The 16348-nt window shown below is 37.5% G+C and overlaps 1 protein-coding gene across 11 annotated transcripts in view; it reads left to right on the top strand.

The window, feature by feature from the left end:
- LOC123511327 (dipeptidyl peptidase 8-like) overlaps nucleotides 1–16348 on the top strand; it is a 610443-nt gene that overhangs the window by 480632 nt on the left and 113463 nt on the right. For 10 of the 11 annotated variants that reach the window (XR_006676755.1, XR_006676754.1, XR_006676756.1 and 7 more), the window contains 2 exons: nucleotides 4305–4456; nucleotides 6703–6846. Coding sequence is in view for 7 of the 11 variants with exons in the window: in XM_045267115.1 (XP_045123050.1) it covers nucleotides 4305–4456; nucleotides 6703–6846 (296 nt within the window). In the remaining 4 variants the exon portion in view is untranslated. Of the gene's footprint in view, nucleotides 1–4304; nucleotides 4457–5271; nucleotides 5572–6702; nucleotides 6847–16348 lie in introns of those variants that run through there. The other variant, XM_045267119.1, reaches the window with a different exon arrangement.

Raw genomic sequence — 16348 nt, 5'->3', positions numbered from 1 at the left:
ATCAATATTTAATGAAGAGGGAGATTTCAAAGAACCAAACAACCAAGTGACTCAGGAAGGATTAAGAAGCGCTGTAGTGCTTAAACAGAAAATTAGCAAATTACTAGAATAGGTGGATGTAAGATAAGCAATGAGGCCAGATAGTGTTAGGATGGAACTGCTGATCACATCCCAAATATAGTCTTGATATAAAAGGGAGGAAAAAAAGACTGAGTCCCTAAATTATACAACAGTGTCACTGACTAGTGTTGTGGGAAAGATCTGTGAAATTATAATTCAAGAAAAATGAATAGAATATCTGGAGAAAAATAGAATAATAAATAACTTCTAATTTGGATTTAGAAAAAGGAAGATAATGTTTAACAAATTTACTAAGCTTTTATTTTTATAGAAGAGTAATAGATGAGGTACAAGGGAGAGATGGATGGATTGACATGCTGTATTTAGATATTAAAAAGGCTTTCGACAGAATACCACATAGAAGACTCCTATGGAAAATAGAAAACATTGGATAATGGATTATTTAACAAAGGGAAATGAGGCCAATGATAAGAGACACCCCATCAAGTTGGAGCACAGTTACTTGTGGCATATCACAGGGTTCAGTGCTGGCACCAATTACGTATGTTCAAAGTATATATAGTAAAGTCCCGGGTTACGTCGGTCTTGAGTTACGTCAAACTCGTAGTTACGTCAGTCCACTATAAGGCAATTTAAGATTAAAAAAATTTAAAATTTTTAAATCGTAAAGTGCGGGATTTATTGTTATTGTTGGTGGTTGCCCGCCACACCGCCCACCTCACACTTGAATACAATAACACCCTGCCTCACTTCCACCACACCATCGCCCCTGGCAAGAGTGTTATCCTACTTCTGCGTTTACTGACTCAAGTTCTTAGTATCTTGCTCAATGGCACCAAAGAGAAAATTTCTTAGTGACAGCAGTGATGCTAAGAAAAGGAAAACCATTGCGCTACAAGAAAAAGAGGACATAATTAAAAGACATGAGAAGGGAGGCAGCAGCTGTGTGTGAAGGAGGGAAGAAGAAAATGGGAAGCCCGTTACCATGACAATGGGGAAGTTGACAACCTTGAGGGCTCACGCACCCATCACAACAATAACAACTCCGGAGCCTTCGCCTGGGCCACACGACACTCGCAGCTCACTTGCACCATCTGCGCCTGTCTGCTGATCCCTATTGCCCTTTCCTATTGCATTTCCTGCCCCGCTGCCCACGCTTCTACTCCCACCGCACTGCACTACGCTCCCAGCTGTCCGCCCTGTGGGCGTCACAACATTCGACTTGCCCACCCTCCTGGCGGCCTCAGGCGTCCACCCCTCTCGGCAACCTGCAGTCCTTCGCGTTCATGGCCCTAATCAACCACAAAAACAAGCTTGTGTTTCATATTCCTACATAGTTGTAAATAATATAACAATATAACCTTTAACTTACCTGAATGACCATAAACAATGATTGGTTGAAAAATCGATAATATGCTTTGAAATGTACGGAAACTTGAGTTACGTACAAAATCGACATACATCATGTTTCAGGAACGTAACTCTGACGTAAACCGAGACCTTACTGTATTACCAATATACAAGAGGGCTTGAGTAGCTTCTTAAATTTGTTTGCAGACGATGCAAAACTCTTTAGAGTAATAAGAAACAACAAGGACTGTATGGAATTACAGAAAGATGTTGACAAGATCTGGGAATGAATCCAAAATTAGAAATTAGAATTTCAATACCAGAAATGCCATGTGATGGAAATAGGTAAAAGTAATAGAAGACCTACATAGGAATACAAAACAGGAGAAGAGGTTATATTGAATAGGAGGGAAGAGATCTAGGAGTGATTATACAAGACATCCTGGCTCCAGAAACACACATAATTTGACTAGAATATGCAGCAGTGGTGTGGTCACCATACAGGCAGAAAGACATCAAGAAAGTAGAAAGAATCCAAAGGACTACTACAAAGATGGTCCCAGAAATAAAAGATCTTCCCTATATAGAAAGACTGAAGGAAGTGGAACTACCAACTTTGAAGGATAGACAGAGAGAGAGAGAGATAAAATCATGATCTATAAGATGGTAAACTGTATGGAAAAAATAGATAGAAAAGATCTGGTATCACTGACTGAGGATGAAGATAAACAAACAAGAGAACACTCCAAGAAGATCATGAAAAATCAGTGTTTGAGGAACATTAAACAAAAGTTTAATTTTCTACATAGGATGGTGGACATCTGGAACAGCTTGAGTGAAGAGACTGTAGCAGTAATAAGTGTGCAGAAATTTAAGGAAAAGTTGCATAAAAATAGATATGGAGACAGATCACTATGAGCTCTACTTGAACCCTGTAATATACAACCAGGTAAATACACACACTCATTTGTACTCAGAGGAGAAAGAAGTGATAATAATGGGAAGGAGTGGTTTGACACAAATGCGTGAATGTTAGATAAGATTAATGTTTGGAACAGATAGAGAAAAAGGAGAACTGAGAAAAGATTGGAGGAATATATTAGCGCTAGAAATGAATATGTTCGGATAATAAGAATTGGAGAATGGAAACTATGAACGAAATATAATAGGAAAGTGTATAAATAAACCAAAGCTGTTCTATAGACATGCAAATGAGAAGATTAAGAAGAGACAAGGGATAACAAGATTGAAATTCGATGAAACAATTTACGAGGATTTACAAGATATGGTGGGGGTGAACAAAAGCTTCAGATCAATGTTTTTTGTAGAAGAGGAGTTTGATGTTGAAAGAAAATATTTTGGGGAGGAATATATTAGATACAATTGCAGTTATATTTGATGAAGTGCTTAAAAAGTTAGAAAAGCATGTTGTGAAGAAATTAATTGGTCTGGATAGAGTTGTAAGTGTTAAAGAAATGTATGAAACAATGGGCTGATATGGTTCATAGTGTGGTGTTGGCTTCATTATTGCAGGGAAGAGTACTTAAATATTGCCTAGGGGCAAATATTTCTCCAATATTCAAATGAAAAAGAAAAGAAAATCCACTAGGTTATAGATCAGTATTGGTAACATACTGTGCTGGGCTCAAAAGATGGAATACATGTGTTCTCTCAGGTTGGTTATTTCTTTTTTATTATCTTGTTTAATTTATGCAACATGTGTTTTATCAGCTTAGGCAATAATGTATATACATATGATATTTCTTGAGTTTTATGGGTTTAAGGGATCACTTGTATAAAGATACATGATACTACTGTGGGAGTTAAGTACAAAGATTATTCCAATTTTTCTTGATTTTATTGTTTCATTCTTGTTTTTATTTTATATATGTAAATTATGTTTTATTACTTTATACAGTAGCTGTAATTACATAAGATACTTCACAATTTCTGTGGGGTTTAGAAGGTACCTGTGAAGGTCTTGGAACACATAATTATATTTTTCATTTCTTCTTACAATCATATAGCAAGAATTACCTATACTACTAAACAAGCACAGCTTAAACACAGGAAATAACTTGGCTGTCTCTCATTACAAGGGATACCCAGCAGCCTTGAAAATGCTATTAAACAATATTAATATTGCAAAATTCTAATTGGTTGGCAACAGCCTAAATACACCAACTGATATGCCATGTGGACTACACATTTTGTTATCTTTAAGTCTGTTCACTTGGTCCTTCTCTTCCTGTGTTGTTATCAGGATAGAGAATGGGATGAGTCAGCAACAATCAAAACAGAGTGTAAATATGATGCCTATGTGCTACTGGCACCTCATGATATTTACCTAGGCATCATCTTATTGAAAGTCCCATATCTCAAAATTAACTTATAAGACTATTGAAGCATATTTCTCTGTCATGTTTTGTCTAATTTTGATGATTCTGATATCTTTAGAAAAAAATATGATACCTAGAAAAATGTGACAATTTTTATTGAGTGTTTGTGTTTTTTAGCTAAAGAGAAATATCTAAACTAGGAAAAATTTGAATTTTTCTCAACAATGAAATGAAAAATTACAGTTCTGTCACATGATTTTCTTAAGAAAACCATCAAAGTATCTTGTGACAATTCAAGAAAAACCATTGTCAAATACAGAAAAATCTAAATCAGTTTTTTGCATTTACCTTAAAAGAAACTATTGTTTCAATTTAATGAAATTTATACACATAATTCATCAAAAAGAACTTTATTATAACATGAAAATTTGATGCAATTTGTTCATAAATAACAAAAATATTAATTAACAGTCACTCCCCATAACTCTGAGAAGCCACAGTTTAATATCTTATTTTTGTATTTTTACATTTCAGGGGACAGTGGAGATTGATGACCAGGTTGAAGTACTGGAGCTGCTTGCTGGACAGTGTGATTACTTGGACTTAACTCGTCTAGCTGTCACAGGTTGGTCTTATGGAGGATACTTGTCCCTTATGGCTTTGGCTCACCGTCCAGATCTCTTCAGGTAAGCAGCTTATTTATAGAGATTTTTATGTTTAATTATAGTTTTTTTTATTGTCTACAAATTAGTGTAAAGATGTAGTGACCCCAATTCCCACCATGAGATGCCTTCATACCAGAACTACATCTCATGATACATAGAAATAGCCTTTGGGAGGGGACATCAATGATCTTAGCTAGTATGCACGTAGAGGAATGTCACCTTAAAATCAAACTTACTCTGTCAGAAAAGGGCATTTAGGGAGAAAACCTTTTACTCCAAACACTTGCTGCTGAATCTCATACAGGAAAATAACAATATTAAGCAAAATTATAATGTCATTGGTTACAATACATGTTTTCATGAAGTGATTTCTTTCTATATAGCACAAAGTTCATATATGATAGGTATTTGGATAATGTGCTAATAAAGTGGTCCCTCCAGCTCTCTTTGTTTCTTGACTCCCCCTTTGCAACTCTTTCACTTGGCTGACGTAATGTGGGATTGAAAATATAACCAAGACTAACCTAATCAAACTTTAACCTAACCTAACCACCTTATTGGCTTGTATGGGTTCTGAGGAAGACATGTCATTGCTGTGCATCACCTCAAATAGATTATGTTAGCTAGCTTTAAATTAGATTAAAGTTAGGATTGTTAGGTTAGTTTTGGTTAACATATTTTCATTCCCACGTCATGTCAGCCGAGTGAAAGAGCTGCAACGGTGGAGCCGGGAAATGAGGAGAGTAGAGGGACCACTTTAATAGAACAGTCCTGTTATTTGTATTTAATTTGAAATGTGCTTACTGCCATATTTTTCTAATGTTGTCCTATCCCAGCTTTGTACATGGTATATGGACGTAATGCACCATCTCCTGAATGCACCAGACCGAATGCATTACCAGCCTACTCTGGATGTACCAACTTTTTAGTCTGAATGCACCAAATGCCAAGTTTGAATGCACCAGACCAAATGCACCACCAGCCTTGTCTGAATGCTCTTATACAATTAAAAAGTATTCATTATCAGTTATTGTTTACCAGCTGTTATGGTGTCTGGAAGATCATTGATAAAATTTTAAATAAAATGTTCGTTACCTGAATGTAGCAATAAATAAAGAGAAACATCACCCAGCAAGTCTTTGTCATTCTTTATTACTACAGTACTGTGTTTTTTTCAGTTAAAAAGTACAACCATCATATCCAAGTTTGAATACTGTCATTCAAGTGAGGCTCTTAATGAACAGTGTTGATTACAAAAGGTACTAGTGCACAGTAGGATATTTAATCTATTCCATGGTCTGCTAATTTGCTGCATTTCCTCAGGTTCTCTGATGTAATAATGTGGTGGTTTTCATAATCTATCCACAGGGGAGGCTGGATTTAGAATAATGAAACTCAAACAAGACAACAAGGCATGGATTACCAAATACATATTGTCCAAGTGTATGCAAACCACAGTTAGCTATGGTACCATGATGGTACTTTCATTCTTGTTATCATTGCATCATTTAAAAAAATGCTGTTTTACATACCAGAGTTACAAGTTCTGTGCTGCCAAGCATTGCAGCCATCACACTGCATGGCTTCCTGGCATGGTCTTATATCTCCTTTACACACTACACATAGAAAGTGAATCCAGTCCTGAGATCTTATGGTATTCATTATAAATGGTTTGAAGCCTTGGAGTTGTCTTCTCTGTACTCCCAGAATTGTGACTGACTGAAGACATTGTGTTGATACTGTTGAAAGTTCTCCTAAACTACTGGTAAACACACTACCTTTAAACAGGCAGTTAGACCTATTGTTTCAGTTGAGACTGGAAACAAGCTGTTCTTTATAAACAGTTCCTAAACTATTAGTAAACAAGCAGTTAAAGGAGCTAAAATGTAAAATATCAACTAGCCTTAGGTTGGTGCATTGGGACCATAAAGAATGGTGCATTCATACTGGGAGTGGTGCATTAGAACCAGGCATGTGGTACATTGGAACCTTACACGTGGTACATTCAGACCAAGGGTTGGTGCATTCAGGCAGTGGTGCATTTGGGCAGTGGTGCATTCAGACCATAAAATAAACCTTGTACACCCATCATTTATATGCTGACATCCATTCATATGTGCACCATCAAACAAATATGGATGGTGTTAGAATGTTGTTGGTGTTGAATAAATATGATTATTAGTTAATTGATTGCCTTCTTCTTTTTGTGTGATAGGATCTGTGTATGTTTACCTTGTGTATTTACTTGTATGCATGTATGTGCACAGATTGGCAATTGCTGGGGCTCCTGTGGTATCTTGGGGCTTGTATGATACTGGGTACACAGAGCGCTACATGGATCTGCCAAGTGTCAACCGAGATGGGTATCGTGCTGGCTCTGTACTCTCCTATGTCAACAACTTACCTGATGAGTGAGTTCTCAAGGATCAAATAGTGCATGATGTTTATGGAACTTTTCTTAGATAGAAGCTAACTTTTCTCCATTTCCTCTCCTTGCTCAAAGTAGTTAATCCATAATTTAGCTAATTATGTATTTAGAGGTACCCTCTTATCCTACAACAGAAAGTATCTACCTTTGCATCCCTAGGCAGGTGGAGTTTATCTCCTTTCACACTTTGGTTCTTATTCATTTTGTAGGAAAGAGAAACAGAGTATAAGGTGTGGAGTGTGCAATCCAGCAATATTGATGTCTGTGTCACCTTAAACTCAAACAAAAGCTCCTTTCTGCAATTATTATAGGTTATAGTATGGAAATAATAGGCGGGATCATAAGTTATGAATGTATTTTAAGTGATTGATAGAAATTTGGTACTAAATTGTATATATTTCATGGAGATTTAAGGGTTAACGTAAACAATATTTTGCAAAACTACTGGTCATGTTTAAAGTTTAAAGGAACTTGTTTGAATGTAACATAATGATGCACCTACATTTTGTCAGGTAAATATTTCTTGATAGCAATGTACCAACAGTTGGTGAATCTTCATAGTACTTTTTCCATGTTCTTTACAAATTCTGGTTGTATTTTTAAGAAAAAAATCACAAAAGTCAAATATTCATACAATTCGAAATCCAATCTTACAAAATGTAGCTTGTTAAATGTGTATTAAGGTAATTCTAACTTAACAAAATTTAAGTACTATACCAACAAGATCCGTGTATAAGATCATCCCCAATTTTTAGGGAAAAATTTAGGTTTTGAGTTATTACCGGAGTATAAGACAACCCCCTTAATGGTGGAGTAAGTTGTTGCTCACATGATTGGCTGAAGGGTCCTGGGGAGCCATAATATGGTCATTCCCTCACTACTGCTGTTGCTAGTTTTGAAATACAGTCACTCTTTATTTATTAATCCAACAATTAATCAACTCAGACACAAGTACCTAAAAATATAAGGACTTAAAGGAAATAAAAATCAGACTTTTTTGCTTTTATTTAGCAATATAGGTAGATCATTTTTAAAACATGCCTAAGAAAACGTGACTGGGTGCATCAACATGTGACGCCATCAGTAAATATTTTATAGCTGTAGAGACAAAAGCCCGCTCTGTCATGCAGACAATAAATTGTGTACATACATATATACTGTGGAGACTCAATACTCAAATTTATTTTGTTCCAAATACCTGTTCAAGTATCAAAAAGTTCAACTGTCAGGGGGAAGGAGGGAGAGGCCAGGGAGTCTTTGTTTACAACCAAGTGTGGACATTCAACTATCAGGTATTTTTTCAAGTATTAAATCGAACTTTTGCGTTTAAGTATTGAAAAGTTTGACTCTTAAGACGTTTGAGTATTGAGTCTCCACTGTGTATATATATATGTATATATATATACAGTAAGGTCCCGAGTTACGTCAGAGTTACGTTCCTGAAACATGAAGTAAGTCGATTTTGTACGTAACTCGAGTTTTTGTACTTTCAAAGCATATTATCGAGTTTTCAACCAATCATTTTTTATGGTTATTCAGGTAAATACAAGGTTATATTGTTATATTGGTATATTATTTACAACTATGTAGGAATATATTGATTAAGGCCGCGAACGCGAAGGACTGCAGGTTGCCGAGAGGGGCGGCCTGAGGCTGCCAGGAGGGTGGGCAGGTCGAATGTTGTGATGGCCAGGCCGACAGCTGGGAGCTTTGTGGAGTGCGGTAGGAGTAGAAGCGTTATATAAGTAAAAGGTTATATTGTTATATTATTTACAAGTATGTAGGAATATGAAACACAAGCTTGTTTTTGTTGTTGATTAGGGCCGCGAAGGACTGCATGTTGCCAGAGGGGTGGACGCCTGAGGCCGCCAGGAGGGTAGGCAGGTCGAATGTTGTGACGCCCAGGGTGGACAGCTGGGAGCGTAGTGCAGTGCAGTGGGAGTAGAAGCGTGGGCAGCGGAGCAGGAAATGCAATAGGAAAGGGCAATAGGGATCAGCAGACAGGCGCAGACGGTGCAAGTGAGCTGCAAGTGTTGTGTGGCCCAGACGAAGGCTCCGGAGTTGTTATTGTTGTGATAGATGCGTGAGCCCTCAAGGTTATCAACCTCCCCGTTGTCATGGTAACGGGCTTCCCATTTTCTTTTTCACTCCCTTACACACAGCTGCTGCCTCCCTTCTCATGTCTTTTAATTATGTCTACTTTTTCTTGTAGCGTAATGGTTTTCCTTTTCCTAGCATCACTGCTATCACTCAGGAGTTTTCTTTTTGGTGCCATTGAGCAAGATACTAAGATAGTCAGCAAACGCAGATGTAGGAACACTCTTGCCAGGGGCGACGGTGTGGTGGAACTGAGGTACGTAAAGTGTTATTGTATTCAAGCGTGAGGTGGGCGGTGTGGCGGATAACCACTAGTGACGCCTGGCCAACAATATCAATAAACCCCCGCTTTACGATTTATAAATTTTCAATTTTTAAATCTTAAATTACCTTATAGTGGACTGGCGTAAGTGCGAGTTTGGCGTAACTCGAGACCGACATAACCGGGACCTTACTGTATATATATATATATATATATATATATATATATATATATATATATATATATATATATATATATATATATATATATATATATACAGGCAACTCCCGCTTCACACAACAAAATTTCACTACAACAAAAGTTTCCTTTTGCTACCATCTGCTCGTTTAACGAACACCAAACTCGCTTTACCGAAATTTTATCCAGGTAATTTTTTCCAAGTTTGAAAGCTTCGCCGTATCACGCAAGCCGACAAGCTTTTGAATACACCAGTGCCTCTCGTGGACAACACGCGCACCACTCACTCCCCCTTGTTCAAAACAATAACAGCGTCAGCAGCAGCTCGTCTTCCCTCGCTCTACATGCCAACAAAACGCCTGCAATGTCGCCTAGCATTGCTAAGAAGACCAGGAAGTCCCTTACTCTCGAAGTGAAGCTGGATATTATTCACAGACATGAGAGAGGCCAGAAAACTAATAGCATTGCTTCCCACCATGGCTTGACTCCATTTACTGTCTACTATTTTCAAGTCAACAGACTCTATTAAGAAGGCTGGTGAGACCATATCTTCCTTGCAAGCTAAAAGAACCACCTGAACTCATGACTCTACAATGGATAAAAATGGAAAGCCTTGTGGAAATGTGGTATATAAGTTTTGTATGCGGTACAATGATGCGCCCTTTGTTTACATTTCACAGGTTGCCAGCTAGTGTATTTCTTGCTCCACTCTTCCTCCCTTCATAAATTTAAGATAATCTACATTATAGATTTACTTACATACATACATTAGTGTACATTATAATGACTTAGTCTTAAATTAAGCCGCTTAAGGTGGAAATTCGTTAATTTGGTCAAAAAAATTGAAAAATTGGAAACTTGGTACTTGGGTTCGTCTCTGGAGAGGGAAGCCATGGCCGAAGTTGCCAGGCACATAACGCACTGCTTACCTGGTAATGGCGGGTTTAAAGGGCTGGCCCTTTCAATACCCAAGCGTGCATACGCCCCTTTTTCTTCTAGTCTTTGTTTTGCTTGTATTTATTATTTTTTTTGAGCTGTTTTATTTATTTTTGCGTGATATACGATAGTTTAGTATCAGGCAGTGAGGGTGAGGAAGACGCTACTCCCTCAGTACCAATCGATACAGCCTTAGGAGTGCCCGTGCATGCAGCCTACCTGTTGATCGTATTTTACACGTGTTGGGTTCCCAAATTGTGACAATGCCACGTGTAAGGCCATGATGTAACATGGCCTGAAACTATCTAAACAGCCACTACCAGCCTCCAAGCAGTTCTCCAGGGATTATGTAAGTACATATCTAAGTTTGGTACATATTGGAGTGAGTTTTTTTTTTTTTTTTTTTATACCATGTGGGCTTTTCACAGGAATTTATGGGCTAAAGGGGATACTTTTTAGGGTACCTCCTATCTTAAAGCCCACCTGCTAGGAAACCGTTGCCCCAAGTGAGGAAGCGAGTTATGTGGGGGTTTTGAAGATGTTCACAGAAAAATGCGTTTTTCTCGACTTTCAGTTTTTCAGCATATACTGTTGAATAACTTTTTCAGTAATTGGTCAATTTCAAAAATTTTTGCAGCAAAATGATCAACAACCTCATCTTAACAAATGCCAGCATGATAATGCATGAACTCACTCAAATAAATTTACAACAGGCTTATAAACTCAAATTTTTGATGAAAAAAAAAAGGTAACAATTTGGCGTGTAATGAAATTGTTATAACATAGGTTATGTGTATGCCGATGCTAACATTTATTTGTTGTTATGTATATTATATGTGGTTAAGAGGAAATTGCCACACTGTTATTAGTTTTGATTTTATAATGGTATTTTGAATTATTTTCTTATCGCCGAAAAAATATTTATTGCAAAGAAACTACGCCATATTTGTGTACCAAATTAACACTGAAGACGTACACCATAAACGTACACCTTGTGTATAAATATTATTGAATTCGGTGAAAAAATAGCAATGGGAGAGCCAAAAAACCGATATTGATATCGAGTCATCGAATTACCACCTTAAATGTTTAACTTCATAATTTTTACTTTCATTAAACCTTTCACTGTACTATGATGCACTCTCGCTTTGTTTACTCTCAATAGAAGTTCAAGTCAAGGGTTCAACTTGTTATAATTGGTTTGCTTAATGAAAATTTGCTTAACGAACGTTTTTTTTAGGAACGTAACCCATTCGTTAAGCGGGGTTTGCCTGTGTATATATATATATATATATATATATATATATATATATATATATATATATATATATATATATATATATATATATATATATATATATATATATATATATATATATATATATATATATATATATATATATATATATATATATATATATATATATATATATATATATATATATATATATATATATATATATATATATATATATATATATATATATATATATATAATTTATATGTGTGTATGTGGCTGCAGTATGAATTCTAAGGTACTGTGTCTCTTAATATTCACCACGGGGTTAATGAGGTGTGTTTTATAGCATAATAGCATAACATAGCATAAATAATAGGATAACAAAGGGCCACCAGGGCCCATCTAGGTTATCCTGTATCAGTCGCACAGCGACCTCGTCATCAGTACTTAAAGATACACTTACAAGTACACAATACATTATATACTAATTCTAAATATTTGGCCCATTAACAGGGCTAAGTCTTGCAGCGAAATCCTCTACAATTTGTGGTCCCCATACATGGGGATCATGTCTTGTTTAACTATAGTAAATTTCTTATAAAAACTATCATGCAGTGCTATACATAATTATAAATCTAATAAATTTAAGTGCTTATCTAATCTGTTTTTAAACATTGTCAAACTAGTGCTATTTACAACCGTCTCTGGCAATGCATTCCAGAAGTCTACCACCCTATGACTAAAGAAATATTTTCTTATATCTAACCTGCAGCCTTGCTTTCTAATCTTCCTGCCATGATTTCTAGTCCTACTTCCCTCCTCTAAGGTAAAGAAAGATCTCACATCTATGTAGTTTGTATCTGAGAACATTTTAAATAACTCTATCATATCCCCTCTTATACATCTCCTCTCAAATGAAAACATGTTTAATTCCTTTAATCTATCTCTATACTCCAGGCGCTTTAATGCTGGTATCATCCTAGTTGCTCTTCTCTGAACTGCTTCTAACATGTTGATATCCTGCCTATAGTGGGGTGACCAGGCCTGTATGCAATACTCTAAATGGGGCCTAACATAGGAATTATATAAGCTACGCACCACTTCCTTACTTTTATAACTAACATTTCTATTTATAAAACCCAGGATCCTATTTGCCCTATTTCTTGCTTCTAAACATTGCTTTGAAAATTTCATAGTCCTGTCTATCACTACTCCTAAATCCTTTCCTTCCTCTACTGCCTCTAGCCAACATCCCTCCATCTCATAGTTAAAGTTTGTGTTGTCTTTACCTAAATGCATAACCTGACACTTTTAGAATTAAACTCCATCTGCCACCTGTCTGCCCATGCTATCAGCCTGTCCAGGTCTCGTTGTATTCTGTAATTGTCCTTTTCACCCTGTACTGCACATGCTATCTTAGTATCATCTGCAAACTTTGATACTTTGCTACTAATTCCTATATCTAAATCGTTAATGTACACCAAGAAAAGAAGAGGTCCTAGCACTGATCCTTGGGGTACCCCACTAACCACTTCCTTCCACTCAGACATTGCCCCATTTAATACTACTCTCTGTTTCCTATCAGAAAGCCATTCACTAATCCAATCAACTAACCTACCCCTATCCCATGTAGTCTCAATTTGTACACTAGCCTCCTATGCGGTACCTTATCAAACGCCTTGCTAAAATCTAGATATATAACATCTATGCTATTTCCATCATCTAACTCCTTGGTAATATATTCTAAGATATCGAGCAAATTTGTAAGACAGGACCTCCCTGATCTAAAGCCATGTTGGGTATCTCTAATTAATCTATTCTCATTTAAATGCTCCCAAATACTACCCTTAATGATTTTCTCTAGTATCTTACATACTATACTAGTTAAACTGATCGGTCTATAATTATTCGCATCATCCTTCCTACCTTTTTAAATATTGGAGTAACATTAGCTAACTTCCAGTCCTGAGGTATCTCAGCAAACCTAAGTGATCTTTCAAAGATTAACTTAAGTGCTTCAGAAATACTGTCTACACCCTCCCTAAGTACTCTGGCATGTAGCTCATCAGGACCACTAGCTTTCCTATCGTCTAGTTCAAGAATAAATTTCCTAATAATTCCCGGTTTTATATCAATATTTTCTAAAGCTCTTAAACTACTCGTCGCACTGTTTGTAACAGGATTTCCTATTCTTTCCTAGTAAATACTGAAGAAAATTGTTCATTCAATAATTCTACTATGTCTTCATTTTGATCCACTACTACACCATCTTTTCTGAGTGGTCCAATCCTATCCTTATTTCTTTTATCACTGACCTTGTAATAACTATATAATTTTTGGGATCTTTACTCCCAGCTCTAGCTAGTTTTATCTCTGCCTGCCTTTTACTTTTTTTATAACCTTACTCAAATCATCTCTGACCTGTCTGTACCTAATCAAATCTACATCTTCCCACTTTTCTGCAACTCTCTGTATGCCCTCTTCTTCTCTCTGATCTGGCTACCTATCTCATGAGTCCACCATAATGGCTTCCTGTTTCTCTGCCTTATATCTTTGTAAGGGATACACTGCATCACTATACCCTTTACTACAACCTTAAAAATATCCCACATCTCCTGTGCAGTTTTATTTCCAAAACTATCTTCCCAGTTTACCTCTCCTAATAACTGACGTAACCTACCATAATTGCCTTTCTGATAGTTTGGGACTCTAGTCTTATTCACTATATTATCCCTACTGGAATTAATGATAAATCTAATTATATGATGGTCACTGTTTGCTAAAGTCTCTCCTACCTCAACTTCCTTTAAACAATGCTCAATATTTGTTAGTACTATGTCTAAAACCTTCCTCCCCCTAGTAGGTTTATCTACCATCTGCACTAAATAGTTATCCTGAAAACTTTCCATAAACTTATTTTCACTAGCATCTCCTACCATCCTCTCCCAGTTTACTGACTTAAGATTAAAATCCCTAAGATAATTGTCTGACTAGTACACCCCTATTTATCTCATCTACCATAAGGTTGTCTACATCTGCTGACTGGTTAGGTGGTCTATAAAAGCTCCTACTCTAATAACCTTACTTTTGTTTACTCTAACATCCAGCCATAAGGACTCTACTCTGTTATCTACCTTAATACCATTAACCTGACTGGAAATGAAGGATTTTTACATAAATAACTACTCCTCCACCTATCCTACCAATTCTCTGGTGTAAATACATAATGTATCCATCTACTTCATATTCTTTCCTATTTTCCTAAACTTTTCCTCATTTACCCATGCCTCTGTGACACATACAACATCTAAGTCCTCCTCAACTATATAACTAGATAACTCGTCCTTCTTGTTCCTAAGACTCCTGGCATTTACATAAAAACATTTAAGTCCTGCTACCTTCCTAGATGCTGTCTCCTTATTTGGAATCCTAATCTTATTCTCTCCTATTTGCACCTGGAAATCTTTCCTAATCTTTTCACTATCTCTGTTTATCCTATCTAATTTATGTCTAGCATCTTTCTTCTGGAATGCATTTGCTACCTCACCCCTACACTCCATCCCAACTCCCCTCCAGACATCCACTCAGCACATCCACACCCTTCCTACTCAGATGCACACCATCCCTAGCATACAAATCCCTTCGCCCATAGAACCTATCCCATACATCCACAAAGCTGACACCCACATCCTTACACATCCCTTTTACCCGATCATTCACACCAATGGCTCTAGACAACCATTCCTGCTAACATACACACGAGGCAAGATTCCTGACACTACACACCTCCTACCACTCTCCCTTATCTTGCCTAACATTTCCCGAAATCTTGCCACTAACTCCTCCGACCCACCTGCTCTGACATCGTTCCCACCTACGTGCAAAACTACTACACCCTCCCTCTCCATCCCCCCAACCCTCTTCTGCACCTCCTCACTCACTGCCTTCACACCTGCACCAGGCATACACACGTTCGTCCTCCTATCCCTGTCTTTCCCACAGAAAGTGCTATCTAAATACCTAACCTGAGAGTCACCCACCACACACACCTGAGGTGTGCTAGGCACAACCATCCTCCTCCTCTCCTCTACCCCCTTCTTTCTCCTTTCACTCACCACAACCACTTCATTCACTCCACTCTCACTCTCACTCCCCTCCCCTCCAACAAACCGAACCTATTTTCACACTCAACAGGTTTAGTCCTATCCTCCCTAACTGCCTCCGCTTTCCTTCCCTCGCAACCTGCCATCTCTGCCCATCCTGACTACTATCTTTCCCAGTCTGGCTCGCCTGCTCCCTCTTCCCCACTCTGCTCTTCCCGACAGAGGGCCAAGCCACCCTGTCGCCCTCAGAAGGTCCAACCTTCGGCCTAACACTGATCTCCTGCCTAATTTTTTCCACTGCCTCCCAAGCCTCTTAACCTCCTCCTTCAACTCAAAGATGAGAACTTCGTTTGCACTTTTCCACTCACTTAGCTTTCTGATTTCCTCTCGCAATTCTCGGTGCTCAAGAGAAAGAACTAAATTCTCGCTCTTGAGCCTACACACCATACACTCAGAAAAGTCAACGACCTTCCTGTCATGCCCACACATCTCACACACAACAAACTCTCCCAATCCCATCTCAACACTCTCTTTCACGCACTCAATCACACTCTGATATACCTCAGTAGCTACCGCCATACTAATTTACAATCTGTTAACTCACAAACAAATAAAAATACTTGGTGACGGGGTGGGGAACCATGGTGGG

Source organism: Portunus trituberculatus, chromosome 31, assembly GCF_017591435.1.
Source record: "Portunus trituberculatus isolate SZX2019 chromosome 31, ASM1759143v1, whole genome shotgun sequence".
Classification (NCBI taxonomy): domain Eukaryota; kingdom Metazoa; phylum Arthropoda; class Malacostraca; order Decapoda; family Portunidae; genus Portunus; species Portunus trituberculatus.
This window is presented reverse-complemented; position numbering and strand designations above follow the sequence as displayed.